At 37.9% G+C, this 16906-nt stretch overlaps 1 protein-coding gene across 4 annotated transcripts in view; it reads right to left on the reverse strand.

The window, feature by feature from the left end:
* Positions 1-572: 572 nt before the first annotated feature.
* Positions 573-16906, reverse strand: part of LYPLAL1 (lysophospholipase like 1) — a 39155-nt gene continuing 22821 nt past the window's right edge. For 3 of the 4 annotated variants that reach the window (XM_051613329.1, XM_051613327.1, XM_051613330.1), the window contains exons 4-5: positions 9766-9881; positions 8892-9149 (exon numbers count right to left, since the gene is read on the reverse strand). In XM_051613329.1, the coding sequence (XP_051469289.1) occupies positions 8910-9149; positions 9766-9881 (356 nt within the window). In that variant the 3' untranslated portion in view covers positions 8892-8909. Of the gene's footprint in view, positions 7736-8891; positions 9150-9765; positions 9882-16906 lie in introns of those variants that run through there. The other variant, XM_051613328.1, reaches the window with a different exon arrangement.

The following is a 16906-nucleotide window of genomic DNA, read 5'->3' on the forward strand; positions in this document are numbered from 1 at the left end:
AATGACAGCACAATAATTTTTAAAGCCCACCTTAATGCAATTAAAGCTATGGAGGAACACAGTACTACACTTTGTCACACTTACGTATCTGTTTCAATAGAAAAAGAGAATTACACTGATTTCAAGTGCTACTACTCAGAGCAATCAATGTAAGCATATGCACAGAAGAATTTGGTAGGCAAGGATCTATGCTATTACTTCTGCTGCAAGTGTAAGGTAACCATTGTGTTAGCCCATTAAAGTTCTGTGGTTAAAAATGCGATGGCTGCTGCTTCCTGTTGAAGTACACAGACTGTGACAACTAAAGAGAGGAAAAAAAGGCAGTGTTTTCTAAATATATATTTTTTTCAGAAAGATATATTCCTATAGTAATAATGTTAATATCGTAAAATGGCAAGGAGAAAAACATTGACCATTATTTCCCTGTTTTCCATTTACCTCCTCTTACTCCCTTTTATCAATTTCCAATGGTAAAAAAGAAAGAAGTAGAAGAGAAATGGAGACAAAAATACCCTCAAAGGAATGAAGGAGCTTTATGGCCTTTGAAAAGAAAATAAAACTCTTTTGCAGGCTGAGGAATGAAAAGCTTTAGTCAAGCTATTTTATTTTTTTTTAATAACTAACAAAACAGACATTGTTGCACTGTATTTCGCCCTCCTCACCAATACTATTTGTTGCATTTCAAAACCTCTTACAATAAGGGCAGCCAGCCTGCAAGTCTGGAAGATAATTCAGCACGTTATTGGTGGATGATTTCAACATAGTCACAAGGGGAATGCATTTAAAGATCCATATGTTTGGTTGGCACCAAATCAAGTTCCATTAAATAACACTGTGTTCAGCTACACAACAAATTTACTTACCATACATTTCACATGCGAACTAATTTGTTTGATAGGAATATTGCTGATGTTTATATTGGTTTACTGTAATGAAAACAGTATTTTCCAAACTATGAACAAATGCATACCAGTAGTTCTACAGTGGCTTAACCAGAGTACTGTTAGTGCCTCAAGAAGGGAATTTATACAATACGTATGTTTCTCAGCAGCGCTACTGCCAAGCATAGTAAGGAGGTTCCGCTACGAAGACGGAACTTGTTTCTAACACTGGGAGAGCAGACCTAAGTCTCCACATGGGCCGTGGGGAGACCTGTTGAGGCCAGCACGACTACAGGCAATTCCAGGCTTGACAGCTTGCTGTGTTTGAAAACGCCTTCAGGAAAACCACACACATATGTTCAGTTGTGGTGGAGTAGAACACGACACGAGTCTCTCCTTTCTCATGACACTCTACAGAAATTATGAAGGTAATAATTTACATGCTGCTTTAGCTGAATGTCAAACACCTAAATTTTAGATCTGAAACCAAGAGCCTTTAGGTAGAATGCAAAATTCACATACCATTGCCTATCTGGTCAACAAAGCTGCCAAATACTTTCACATACAAAAAAACACTGGCAACTGAGTTGTGCTATAAAAACAACAGAACATCTTGAGGATTTCACTTAGTAATTCCATGTGGTCTGCCATTAATCAATTGGACATCTTTAGAAAAAAAATATATTTTCTTAGTGAGGATAAAAAGTTATTCCAAGAAAGTCACCTTCAGTGTTTCACTTGTTTATATTTTTGCTTAGAAAAGCACTGTTTTAAAAAAATAATTGAGAAGGAGCCAAGGATGATTTAATGATGCATTTACTGAAACCTCTGGAAATTGTCTTTTTTGTCAGCTTTTGATATACAAAATCTGCCTTGGCACTTGTAATCTTAATATCTATTCTTTTCACCAGGACAGTTCTGACTTCTGGTTATGAGTCATGCTAAATTATAAATACAAACAGAAGCATGGGCCATGTTTCCAAAAAATATGTCAACATATTATTGAAAGTACTGGCAACACCATCCTTCACTTTTTATCCAGTTCATTACTGAGAAAATTATTTTAAATTAGTCTATGGCATTCCACATCACCTTTGTGCATGCTGCAGGTGTCCATAGTACAAAAATCTCTTCCTGTAAAGAAAAATCTGCACATTTATGTAAATCTGACGTGATGCATCATGTAATCAAACACTTCTCCACAGGCTGACTGCCCAACTAGAGAGGGAATGTTACTTCTAAACAAGCTTTCTCTCCCTTCCCAAACCACTGGGGAAGGAAAGTTGGGAGTCAGACAGGCACCAATAAGTCCTAACTGCAAAATACTCTGATACATACCAAGGAAAGGGTTCATCTCATTTCCAAACCCTGAACTCCTCATTGGGTATTTATTTAGCAGATTTAGACTCTAATCTGAACAGTGGAAACACTGAAAAACATTCATTTCTCTGAAAGGTGCAGGATCAAGGCTTAAGCCAACATGGGTCTATGGATAAACCTGATTTAAATAATTGCATATTTGGAAAAAAAACTTTTGATGCTAACAGAACAGTTCTTGCCCAGAAGTCATCAGTCAGATATCACTATTTCTGCAGTGCAAAGAGAATGAAGGGAAGCTCCATTTTGTTTTAAGCATAAATGAAGTTTGCTGCCAGAATGACATCTCCTATTAACCTGCAAACTTACACTTCATAAAAAAAGTAAACCCAAAAGAGAGACCTTCCTCAGATACAGGCATACCTTAACTGGGCTAGAAATTAGCAATCAAAAATCACAGGCATGAAATGGAAGGATGGCTCAGCATTCAAACATTCTTATTACTCTGGAAGTATTAAATCACTGCCTTTACATTTTTGGCACATTGCTGTGACTAAGGTTCATAATTACTTTGGTTGCCTCCTATAAGACTTTATTTGTAAAGTTGTAAGTATACTCTCTGGTCTATTGTGACCATCTTCACTGTTTTAAGGCCCAGGTTACAAAGTCCCCTTGACTTTTTCTTAGGAGTCTAACTTCCTTGTCACTAGTGATTGAAAATCCAAGAATAATCATTAACACTTATTACACAACTGTTTTTGAGAGCTTAATTTAACAATTAGGAACCAACTTTTGCTTGCATTTTCAAAGGAGCCTATAGATTTACACAGGGAACCCACAAAAATTCACAGGTGCCTCCTCACCAAAGCAGCACCTACCACCCTCCCACGCTTAACCATCCTTCAAATCAAACTCACAAAGCCCACCTCAATGATCGCAGGTTAGCCAAGGTACGCAGGCTCACCACTGTGTCCTGGGGAATCAGAGGCATTACCAGATCCATGCCACTGGCTGTTCTAAAATTAATTTTTTTAATCTAGCTGTTCTGTAGACACAGAGAACAAGCTCATTTCCCATCTCTGCCTGAGAAGCTGCAGGTCTGTATCCCACACATGCAGGAAATGACTCAAAACAGTAATCAGCAGACTGATCCAGAATGCTCTGTCTTCTCTACTTCAACTGCAACAGTTAAACACACCTTAAGAGACAGATGGAGAACAAACATAACCCTTTTGCAAATACCCATCTAAGCAAAGGAAAATCTGAAACACTTTCTCATTCTAGTGAATGCTGATATTAAAATCTGTTAGGTAAATTGTCTATATAGGTAACATTTTAAGGCCTGGCACACAGGTGAACATGCTCAGACAGGGAGAGGAATTAAATTCAGGTGTCTCATATCTTTAGCTAACACTAGCCACTGAAGTACTGAATGGGGGTGGGGAAACCACTGCACTTTCCTTCTGGCTCTCATTTGTAAAGACAAATATTCTCACTCACAGCTCTGTACAGGAAAAGCATTTGTCTGCCACATTCTGGGTGAGTGCTACTGATCAGTCAGTAACTAAGACATGAACGAGATGCTGTTAAGATCCTTTGTAGTGTATTCAGAAACATTTGAGGTGACAATCTAATACTGAAAATAGAACTGCCAGCTGCTGTTTTTGAGTAGTGATATCAGGTTCCCACTACAGAGTGAGGTCTGGAAAACAACCAACAAAAGGTAGGAAACTATATTAACTGGTAATTGTGTTATTTTTTTTCTCTAGAGCACCTTTAATCAGCTGCATCAGAAATGAAGGTTGACTCAAGTTGAAAAACTCATGGAATTTGTTCTTCTAAGATGTCCCAACTTCGAAACTTCTTAGCTGTCCTAGAATGTGCATCAACTGGAAAGTCTGTTCTTGTGCTTTCCTCTATCTGTGCCTTAACAACTTTCATTCTAGCAGGTTGCCATTTCTATGTTTTGCCATCTGAATCCCATCTTCATAAATACAGGTTACATTCACCCACTTGGCCCACTTCAGCTGTAGAGAATTGTTAAATGGCTTTAAAGATGATTTAGTGAAAAAACCTAAAGATTTTACATGAGAATCATGGAATCATTAGGGTTGAAAAAGACCTTCAAGATCAACAAGTCCAACCGTCCACCCTACAACCATTAAACTATCTCCTGAAGTACCATGTCCACCCATTTTTTGAACACCTCTAGGGATGTTGCCTCCACCACCTCTCTAGGCAGCCTGTTCCAATGCCTCATGACTCCTTCTGTGAAGAATTTTTTTCTAATATCCAATCTGAACCCGTTTCCTCTTGTCCTATCACCAGTCACTAGGGAGAAGAGGCCAACACCCACCTCACCACAACCTCCTCTCAAGTAGTTGTAGAGAGCAAGCAAGTCCCCCCTCAGCCTCCTCTTCTCCAGGCTGAACAGCCCCAGCTCCCTCAGCCTCTCCTCATAAGACCTGTTCCCCAAAACACTAATAGCCTTGTTGCCCTTCTCTGTACCCTCTCAAGCACCTCTATGTCCTTCCTACACTGTGATGCCCAAAACTGCACACAGTGCTTGAGGTGCAGCCTCATCAAGGCCGAGTAGAGGGGGAGGATCACCTCCCTGATCCTGCTGGTCACACTATTCCTGATGCAGGCCAGGATGCTGTTGGCCTTCTTGGCCACCTGGGCACACTGCTGGCTCATGTTCAGCTGCCTGTCAATCAGCACCCCCAGGTCCCTCTCTGCTGGGCAGCTCTCCAGCCACTCCTTCCCAAGCCTGTAGCGCTGCTGGGGGTTGTTGTGGCCAAAGTGCAGGACTCGACATTTGGCCTCATTGAAACTCATGCCATTGGCCTTGGCCCATTGGTCAAGCCTGTCCAGATCCCTCTGCAGAACATCCCTGCCCTCAAGCAGATCGCCACTCCCACCCACCTTAGTGTCAACAGGAAACTTACTGAGGGTGCACTCTATCCCCTCATCCAAGTCATCAGTAACGATGTTAAAGACATTAATTTAATTTTTCATTTTAAAAAATGATTATTTTAAATAGAACTTCCTACTTTAATGTCAAAATTATGTTACCAATGACTTCTGGCTTCCCACATTGATCAGCTGATTTCAGCCTTATTCGCACTTGTTCTCCTGCTCTATATGTCTGCACTAGCACATTAATCACTCTGAAGACACCCAAGTTCACAGCAATGATCTAATCACAACTTTCAAACATCTGGATGTGTAATGTTAGAAAATTAGAAAGAAAAGAGAGGCCAATCATTAGTGCTTTGTTTCTGAAGCAGTACAGAACACACCAAGTGAGCCCAAGAGATTTAAAGTTTCATTTAAACTGTTTTTTTTTGTTTACTTAACTATGTTTTTCACCAAAACAATACCAAGCTCCAACAAAGTACCATCAATCTGAATGGATTTATTAATTCATTTCAGTTATATTTTTAAATGGTATTAGAAGTTTGGCCTTAAATGGCAAACTATCTTCTAAGTTTATAAAAAAATAAAAACTCTTCACAAGAATTATAGTAGCAAGATAAACTGTATGCCAACTAATTGGTCCTGCCTCGTCTGGGTAAGCACAGCACAGAGTCACCATCTTTCTAGTTTATGTTCTTGTATCTTCAGCAGCCTAAGTGATACAGATCCATGTTGGCACTGAAATGTTGTTATTAATGCCTCAAAATTATGTACAGGGCTGTATCTTTAAACATGTTTTTCTCCTTCAATCTGTAAGAAACAAACCAGAGAAAGCCTATGTACAAGAAAAAAAACAAACCCCAAAATTACACAGTCCCCAGTTTGCTCCTCCTAAGAGCATGTAACATCTCTCTCCCCAACATCTTCATATGGTTTGTAAACACCCTTAGAGATAGCAGGAGTGAAAGATTAGGGATGAATGAAAACAGTCGCATTCTTTTCCATTCTCTTAATCTAAATCTAGATAAAACTGACAAAACATAGACGTTCAGGGCTCTGTATGCCCCAGCACCTGCTACTGTAACTCTGTCCCAAACACACTGCAACCAGTTAGCCAACAGAGAGCTCATTTTGGTCCTTAAATGTTCTATGAAGTACTTCAGACTTCTCCCAGCTATCAACAGGTTGTTCATGGAGCTGTAGTGCCATAAGCACTGTTGAGTTGCCCTTTTGGCAAAGGAACCCTGCCCTGTGTTCCAGTATCGATTTGAAAATGTATTTTTTTAACTGTAGTAAAAAGGGGCAAAGTCAAAAAAGTCCTGTCAGGCAAGACCCTATCTGGATTACCTCTGAAACATGCTGTCAAGCAGCTGGGCTAATTTTGTCTATTAAAGTTTTCATTTGACTAGAGATCTAACAGCAGGATCACTCTCTTTAAGGACTAATATTGCTTCTGGCTGCTTCTCAATACCAACCAGCAGCCCAACTTCTCCTGGGCTAAACTTAATCTATTTGTCCAACCTGAGTTAGGTACCATCTGGGACACAGAGCCACATCACCCCATCAAATGCACTAGGCAAGTCCCACTGTCCTCACTGTAGGCACTCGCTGACTGAAAGAAAATGTTATTGAGTTCTCTAACATCCCAAAAGTGACCTCAGAACTCTTGAGATCTGGGAGCCCTTTAGAGTATATACCTAACTGGTTTCCAGTCTTATGTCACAATGCATTCCCTGATGAGTTAGCATTTCACTCGCAAGATGAGGAAGAGGAAAGAAAATAGATGCAAACTGGGGACTTAACTGTTTTTTAATAATGTCATGAAATGTAGACCTCTGTAATTGCTTCTCAGCCTACATCAAGGCAACAAAACCCAACTCCATACCCACTGTATTTGCAATTATTGAGACTGCAAAAACAATCAAAAGATCTGGGTTTGGATTGGTAATAATTTCTACTCCTCCATGATCTTATTTCAAATGTTTTGTGCTGTTCTCTGATCTTGTTAAAAGCCCCCTTGCCAGGAGCCCATCATTTTCCCATCTGAATGCATCTGTCACCAAAATTAATTACCACCTCGTGTTACTGGTTCAAATAGCCCCTAATAGAAACTGCAGGAAGAGCAGAAAATGGTGCAAAACTCAAAATGATGCATTATGGATAAAATGCTACAACTTCACTTGTCAAGGATTGTAATTAGAGTTGGGTCAAGGCAATGTTAGCTCAGCTGCCTCTGAGCACACCTGTTTCAATTTAATTTGTAGTAATTAGGAAGCCTAAGGCACCAGGAAAAAACACTTTCCAGTTACTGTTTCAAATAGCTGAGTTTTCATGTGCCATTTAAAATCCTGTTTTTCAGAACAGACTGCTGACTTGCTAATGCTAGCAAAATGAAATAAAGCAAAATATTTTTAGCAGCAGGAAGTTGTTACTTGCTACTGCCAATTACATGCCTTGTACTTGAACAGTGACATTTTTTCCCCTTTGCTTATTCTTCAAGATAGGTAAAAGCTGGCTTAGGTCTTGGTGCACAAGGATTCAAACAAAACTTCCAGTCCCGAGGAGTTGGCCGACACTTCTGGACTTCTGGAGTCATAGCCAATACTGGCAGCAATCTCCTGTGACAGAGCAAACAACAGTGTCCTAGATCCACTCTTCAGAAAACGGGGAAAGAGAAGATTAAGCAAGAGACTAGGGTCTATTGACTTTGGCAAAAGCCTGAATACTTTGTCACGCTAATAAAACTATTGAATTTGGGGAGAAGAAAATGGGGCAGGGGAGGGGGGGAAAGAAAAGAATTATTAAAATTACATGAGAATAGATATTTATACTCTGAGTTAATTTATCAAACTGACACAGAGATTAATCATCCACCATTAAAATAATGGGATATTAATTTTCCTTATATCACAATCATTATTTACAACTCCTAAATATTCACAGAGGAGTCAAGTATCCTCATCTTTTAATTTACAATGTGATCTTGCAGACCAAAAGAAAACTGTTGGCAAAAATAAATTTCTACAGGAACGCTGCTGAAAGAATGATTTCTTCAGAAACTGGACAGAACTTAACAATCATGAGGCACTTTTTTTTTTTTTTAAACCTACACAATACAGTTAGATCGGAGTAAAAAACCAATGAGAATGGCAATAATGAGAGCCTGTGTATAGCTAGACACTGCTACTTAAAACTTCTAAAAATATAAAACAAACCTCAGTCATTTTTCTGATGTGACATACAAGTCTGCTTTGATGAAGGTTCAATCCCACATGCTGAGAATCCAACTGAAGCCAATATGGTTCCTCTCAGAGAACCAACTTGAACATATGCATGTATTTCTACAGGTAAAACCCCAATATTTTTATAATCGGCCTTTTTCTGCTGTAATGCCATTAGAAAAAACAACCATACCACTGTAATTTTTTCTGTCTTAGAACACAAACCAGAGGAAAATTAAGGAAAAAAAAAAAAAAAAAAAAGGTATCTGGGAAATTCAGAGCAATGTTTTCTGAATACTGTTTTGATTATTTAGAAATTGTTTTAATATTATCAGTCATTACTTCCCATAGACTGATGTGGATGTGTATTTAAAAGCTGGACAAGAAAAGAGAAAAGAGAGACCCATAAGATAACATGAGTTCAACCATCATTTCACCACTGAATTGAACTTTTTGGGATGTGCCTACCTGAAGCTGTGCTTATGTAATGTAGATGGGATACCCTATATACATGCACTGTACGATCTTATAAGCAGAACAATCAGGCAGTATATGAAAGGCACACCTTCTTTTATTTAGTATTCTTTGCTGCTTCAACAGGCAATTTCTTAACAATCCAGGTTTTTAGTTTTTCTATTTCAGTTCTGTTTAACTCATGATGAAGGTTTGGAAAAGTATGAAGCGATGTTGCTACTCCCAGCGTCTTTAACATTGTGTTGGTCTCTTCACCCCATGAGTAGAGAACTAGTTCATCAGCAGTTCCATGACACTGAAATAATTCTGGAAGAACACTTTCATTTCCTTTCAAAGCCTAGATGAAGAAACAACACTGTCAGCCACATCACTAAAAATTTTAGAAGAATTCTTACAATTACATGGTGACAATTTACACAGCATTTAATTTATCAGCCTCCCTTTTAATGGTCATATTGTACTAGCTCTGCAAAAGCAAGCAAAGAAATATAATTGGGGAAAAAATTGCTCTTCAAATTCCAGTGTGCTAAATCTTGACAAACAATACACTTTATGTTAAGGTCTACATCCCTCTCCAAGTAAGAGAAACAGAAAAAAATTCATGACAGCAGATGGAGCCCATGAGTATTATAATTCACCACAAATTTTCAAAGACTATTTACACTTACATGGACTCTTAACAGGTACGGACAACTCGCAATGCATTTCATTTGTTAATCTGCCTTCTACACTGACTTACTTTAAATAAAGTAATTGTGCTGTCTGTGCAAAACAGCATCAAATCATCATGTAATGACAGCTTTAAAGCTTCACTTCTCTAATTCTCTGCTTATTTATTTCCAGGAAAAGTCATAAGTTTAGAATATTTATCAATTGCCTCAGATAAATAAACATGTTACATTGAATTACAATGTTTTTCTTCTAGCTAAGCATTTTTTCTGCCACACACTCACCTGATAAACAGCAGAGTCTTTATTGAGAAAACTAGACAAAGCAAAGACTCCTGCCACATCCTGATGAAACCTATATGCTAAATGCATTGCCATTCCACCTCCCATCGAAAAGCCTCCTAGGATGCAACAAAGAAACAAAGATTGGATTTTGCTATGTACCTTTGTAACCCAGTGCCCAATTTATATTTTCATACTTACTTTATACATTATACAATCAAAAAAGACCTTGAGCAACATACAGGTTACAGGGATCTTAAATGAAAGCATGATTCAATTAAGCAGTTAAATAGCTAAAGTACTGATGAAGAACCATTGCTGAGAAAGGAAGGGAAAAAAACCAAGTGAGCCAAAATGCCATTACTTTAAAAGCTATTTGTGCATGGTCCCTAGCTGGGAGCTGAGCACTGTGGCCATATATTCCAATGCAAAAAACTCTATGAACAGATACTCTTACTGCTTTTTTAAATTCAATTTATTTTTCCACTAGGTTAATAGCACTCACACGTAAAAGACAGGTATCACTATGGTACATAATCAATGAACATTCACCACATGAGGCTAGTACACAGAGGGCTTTGTTGTTGTTACACCTTAGGATATATAACAAATAGTGAAAAACTGTCATGTACCCCACCTGAGCTCTAAAAGGATCTCTGAATTAATGGCCTTCTGTGTTCCATGTCTGTTCAGCTGCACTTATTCCTTATGCAAAACAATTCCTCAGGGATTATTTTTGTATGACAATGCTTATTCATTAGGATAGAAAACCAGACTACTGCACCACTTCACAAAGACACAGTGCATAGGCTGTTATAGTGACTGAACCCAAATAATGACTAGAGTGAAAAATAGCTGCTGAAATATCTTCTAGCACAGAGACAGCAATCAGCAGAAAGGTTATGACTGCAGTCCTACTTAGAGCAGAATTAGCCTCTGCACTACTGGTAATTACTCTCTACAACTACCTGAAAGGAGGTTGTAGTGAGATGTGTGTTGACCTCTTCTCAAAAGTGAATAATGATAAAGACTAGAGGAAACGGCCTGAAATTGCACTGGGGGAGGTTTAGACTAGATATTAGGAATAATTTATTTACTGAAAGAGTAGAAGGCATTGGAACAGGCTGCCCAGGAATGTAGTGGAGTCACTACCCCTGAAGGCAATCAAGAAACATGTAGATGTGGAACTTGAGGGAATGCTCTACAGGGCTGTTTGGGGGTTGTGTGGTGTTGTCGGTTTTGAGGGGAGTGTGGTTGTGTTTTGTTTTTTTTGTTGTTGTTTTGTGGGTTTTTTTCTTTCCCCTGGGTGGATGGCTGGACCTGGTGATCTTAGGAGTCTTTTCCAACCATGACCGTTCTCTGCACTACTATTGGTTTGTGCCAGGTAGTTAACATGGAAATAAGGATTGAAGAAGAAATGCAAAAATACTAGGGAAAAAACAAAGCCATTTCAGCTTGATATCTTTTCAAAGCCATTAAAAAATGGGAATGGCTCTTCTGCAAGTGATACATGAGCCCTCCGTGTTGACTTCTGTGCAACACAGAAGTTTGACATGAGTGCTAAACAAAACCTAGCTGGGAAGCAATGCCCTTGCAGCGCTGGAACTGAGCCAAATGACACCCTGCAACTTTGGTAATGCACTGGATCCTGGGACCACACAGGAAATCCCTGGTCCACACAAGCTCAGAGGCAGAAAATGCTGCACTTCATAAAATTAGTTTTGTCAGGATGAGACTGTTCCTAGCGGGGAATCCTCTTCCAGGATGCTTATCTGCAAATCCCAGCAGGTCCAAGGCCCTTCTAGCTCACACTCTTTCCATGTTATCAAGGATTCGTTTGGATTTGTGTGGAAAATTTTCCTGAAAACACTAGACTAATCTAGACATTGTTTTCATTCTTTCCTTCTACACAACGTTTTTCTTTTCTTATTAATTTCTGATCAGAATTTCTACCGCATATTCTTTCTACTTTCTGTCACCTTATAGTCTTAAGAGACTACTATGGCCACAAGCTGTAACTGCAGGTTCCTGACGTGGAGAATTTGCATTTGTGAGAGAGAGCAAGACCACACAATGTGGAAGATTAGAATCTTGCTTTCAGTTTTCAAACACAATCCTTTATAAAATTAGGAGAGCTGAATCAAAAAAATTGAAGATATACCTAGGATCCCCTAGCTATGTACCCAGGGGGCTGATAATACTCTGATGTTTATCTTTGGTAAATAAAGCCAGGACCTGCTATCAATCAATCTTTAACCAGTTCAAAGTTAAACACAGTATGTCTAAGTGCTTACTGGCAGTTCAGAAACAAAGGTAGTCACAGAAAAGTAGGAATGAAAAACACACAGACCACATCACCTGAAATGTTGAATAAACTTGTATTCACAAAAAAAAAAAAAAAAATTGAAAATAGTATTGCAAGCCTTTAATCTGTATCACTAATCACTACTTCCTACCAGACCTCTTCTTCTCACATGTAATAGAATTCTAAAATGGAAAAAAAAATAAAATAGGTATTGCACAAGCATCACAGTAACCAAAAAAATTCAACAACATTGACCCCACACTCATAGGCAAGAGAAAAATACAGCCTTCTGAGAAAGTATATAAAATACAACAGTCACACAAAGTTATTATGTATACAACATCATCTTTTGTTGAAGCTTCCTTTACTCTCTTCTGTAGAATCTGATAATGGACTTCTTCATTTTCTTTTAGTCATTTTGAATGATGCTGTTATCACCCATCCCAAAAAGTAGCACTTGAAGAGATCATTTTGTACTTGTTTACCAATAAGTACAGATATACCTTGTCCACATATAAAGTCCATTTAAAGTATTTTAGAATACATGAAAAAAAAAAAAAAAGCTGCATTGAAAACTCATTACTAGTTTGTAAATGATTTAATCTGAAATTTTGTACCCACTTAGTCACAATCTGGCAACACTATCTGCAATTACTCACCAGCAGTCTTTGACAATGCAGTCACCTTCTGTTTAGATGAATATTAGGTAATGCTTCTTTCTTGTGGCTCATACTACTATGAGAAAATGTAATATAAAGGACAAGTTCTTTTAACTTGGTTTTCCAGGGGAAAACCTGAAGTTTATAACTTGATAGCAGAACAATCTCTGAGTCAATGCTGCACAGTAAATACTTCAGATACAAAAATTTGCATAACCATTTCTATTTGGAAAGAATTTTTTTTTTTTAATTACAATAAATACTTCAGTGTAAGTGTAAATTTGACATAACACATAAAAGACATCGTCAGACAAGAACTTTTATAGGAATACAAATTTCAGAAAAAGAGGCAGTTACAGATACTACACAGAAGAGATCCATGAAGTGACTGTCAAAATGTAAGCAAAACACAGAAGTATGCTTATGTATACCAATGATCTCAGCATAAAAATATGTAAACCTCACAGCATTGCTAAGCAGATATTATGAATGTTAATGAAGATCAAAAATGACATGGCAACAGTTCAGTCTTAGATGGGTAGAACATAACAAGCCCTTTGCAAGAAGTATAAAGGGTGTGCACAGCAATTCAGAATTTCCCAAGAAGTTTCATACTAGAAGTACATTAATTTTCAATTTTCCCCCTTCTATGTATTTTTAAAGAGATCTGTGATTAAGGCTCCACAACATTAAAAAGTGGTGGCTCAGGATATTCAGGAAGGCATCTAACTATTTGCATTAGCTTTCGTGCCTTACAAAGCAAGTTTCTGTACAGGCTAAAAGGTAAGCACACACAAAAGAACACTCAGTTAAGTAAAACTTTTTTTTTTTTTTCAGTTGCAAAGCAACTTAATTCAAGTACAGATTTATGACCTTAAATTTGCTTCTGTGTAGTGCTCGTTTCCAGGGAAGACCCCTCTACAGTAAGAAAAAAGCTGCTTGTAACTTGCTTTGCTGAAAGATGTGCTGAAATCACGATTGTCAAACTTCCAAATTACAGAATTTGAACCAGAAGGAAACTCCCATGCAATCCTTTACTAAATCCTTGCTGGAATATCATCTATAACTATACTAAGGTAACCGCAGGCATATGATGATGTATCACAGTGAATAGACTGAATTTCTCACATGTGATTTATTCCTGTTTGAATAAAATAGAAACTGGCAGTACAGCTGCCCTTTCCCAGTGATAAAACCTTGTTTCCAGAACTTGTAAATGGCCTTAGGAGCCTTTTAAGCATCAAAGTGTTTGTATAAAACCTTTTGCTCACTTCCACTAAAGATCTTGATTTATACTAATTTGCTCCTCATTTGCATCTGTCTGAAATGATAATCTGGTCCATGATGACACTTCCACAATATACTGAGTTCAGGAGATTAAATATTTACCTATTGTCATACTTCAGCTTTATTAATTTCCTTATATTTAGTCTAACAATGCTTGGGTTTGTATCTAAGAAAATAACTAACTTTATTATCTAGCATAGAGATTTCTTTACTCAGTCTCTCTTTGCTGTGTCCTGTACACATGAAAGGTGTTAAAAACTCTCTTCTCCCCCATGCTGCACTTTAGTGCCTGCAATGACCTATTTCTGAGTTCAGAAAGTTCTTTAGGTTTTCATTACACTTTATAGAAAAAAACCCACCTCTCTAACCACAGGTTCAACATTGCTGATTGCTTCCTGAGTCAGACAGAACTGACTGTAAAATGCCTTAGTCAATTTGTTATAATAGCAATGGACTTAAGAAGCAACAAACCAGCTCATATTTTTGGTCTTTCCAGTATAATTTTAAAAAGTGATCAAAGTAATTTTCCACACTTAAAATCACAGCCCCAAGTAACAAATTCTAGATCATATTTAGTGTATGAATTCTGCCATCTGTATTAAGTACAGATCTCCTTGCACAGACGTACCTTGAGCATTTCTCGCACAAGTTTGGGTGGCAAGGGTAAAAACTACTGCATTACAGCACAGAATCAAAAGAGGAAGAGGAAAAGCTAAGCCCCAGACTTTGATAAGGATTCAGATTTGTGTGTAGGGGTGGTTTTGCAGCATTTCTTTTAAGCGGTATTTCTCCACTAGTTTCTCTTTAGTAGTTGTTCTTCATCTTTCCAGTATTTCTCCATGTGTCAGTACAGCTTTGGTAACAAAGTCACAAGAGATGAATGCTACAGACTGCATTCCAGTGCCAGCACAGTGCAAGCAGAGAAAAATACTCTTCTGCTGTATAAGGTTACATCAGCACAGTTAGAAATTGTCTTTGCCTGTTCTGTTATCACCACAAAACATTACATACTCTTGCCTCATTTTCTTTCCATTCTCCTGGCATTTTTGATTTTCTATTTCTCCTCTCTTTAGCTATTTCAACCTGTTATCACGAATTTTTCCCTAAAGTTACATTTCAGTTTACTTTTCACTTCTCCCTACAGACCTTCTGTGATTTACCTTCTATTAACTAAAACAGCAAAACTTTGTTCTACACATCATCTGCAGAGAAGCTGACTTTTTCTTTTGACCTTCCTTTTTTGTACATGAATGGAAGCATTATATACATTTAACAGAGCTCATATATGAATATCAGCAGAGTTACAAATACCTATGGAACAGCAAATTCCCTTCTCCACAGAACTCCCATAATGCTGCTGCTGTGTAAGTGCTCAAACAAGTACTTTGTCTCAAGGAAATTTCCTCACAACAGCAATTTTCTCCTTTTAAACTATTAATGAAACTTCACTACATGCTAACCTTATACATGAGCAGAGATGCTAGGAATGGTTTCTATCCCTGATAGCCTTTTTATTTTATTTGTTACTCAGTAGCTAAGAGTTTTTACAAAAACAAAGGCAACTTCTCCTGAATGGCTTAGCCACTTTCTCTTGTTAGGAATATGAATCAATTTGCTGTAAAACTTTCTCACCAGCCAAAACACATTCTGAAATGCATATTTAAATAATACAAGTTTTACTGCTTTCTTGCAAGTACAAATATGCAATAGTTTCTAATGTATCAACTCGCAGTAAAACCAGAACCAGTTACAGTTTTATTTTCATTTGGGTAGTAGATGGGAATCCAACTTGTGTACCTAAGGAATCATAATTTTTAACACTGGAATGAAATAAAATCCATAAGCCACCAAAAATAATTTACTAAGGTGCTACTCTATCAAATCCATGGGCTGCTTTATTTACTTGCTGTTTTCTTGGTTGTTTCTGAGGATGACATCCCAGCCCTGCTGTAACACTTACCCGTCATTTTTACAGTCAGCATAACATGGAAGAGAATGAACTATTCTTAATGCTAACTGAATCATAGAAAAGAAACTAGAAAATAGGCTTTTGAATGCAAATAATAGTGAAGTACTGAAGTACAGGAACACATTCCTTGGGAAAGCTGTGAACCTTTCATTAATGGAGATCTTTTAGAACAAGTCAGAAATGCAGTGTTAAGTATTTGGCCAAATAGAGCTGAACCTGCACTGATACATGAAGATGGTTTAGAGAAGAATGCTGTTAAGTCTCACTCCTCTACAATCCTGTAGGCATGACTATGAAGAAAACACAAGTTAATGTGCACCCTGCGGCATGTCTACACCACTCTCAAGCATTCTAAAAGCTCATCTACCTGTTTCATTTTGCACTAAATTCAGGCATCTCTTAAAGACAAATAAGTGTATGTTTCCAGTAGAATTTCTACTAAGGCTGAAAAGATCAAAATTATATTTACTTTGTCTTCTTCCCAAACCCATTCTCTGATGATATGAGATGTCAATATCGTGATTGAATTATTTTTGGTTTTACTTTGATTTGAGATAGAGGTGCTGGAGCAAGCACAGAGGAGGGCAATGAAGCTGGTGAAGGGCCTAGAGAACAAATCTTATGAAGAATGCCTGAAGGAGCTGGGAATGTTTAGTTTGAGGAAAAGGAGGCTGAGAGGAGACCTCATCAGTCTCTACAACTACCTGAAAGTACATTATAGAGAGGTTGGTGCTGGTGTCTTTTCACAGCTAATTAGCAATAGAACAAGAGGGAATGGTTTCATGATGCAACAGAGTAGGTTTAGACTGGACATTAGGAAAAAATTTTTCACAGAAAGAGTGGTTAGACACTGGAATAGGCTGCCCAGGGAGGTGGTTGAGTCACCATCCCTATATGTGTTTAAAGGTCGTTTGGATGTGGTGT

Source organism: Apus apus, chromosome 3, assembly GCF_020740795.1.
Source record: "Apus apus isolate bApuApu2 chromosome 3, bApuApu2.pri.cur, whole genome shotgun sequence".
Classification (NCBI taxonomy): domain Eukaryota; kingdom Metazoa; phylum Chordata; class Aves; order Apodiformes; family Apodidae; genus Apus; species Apus apus.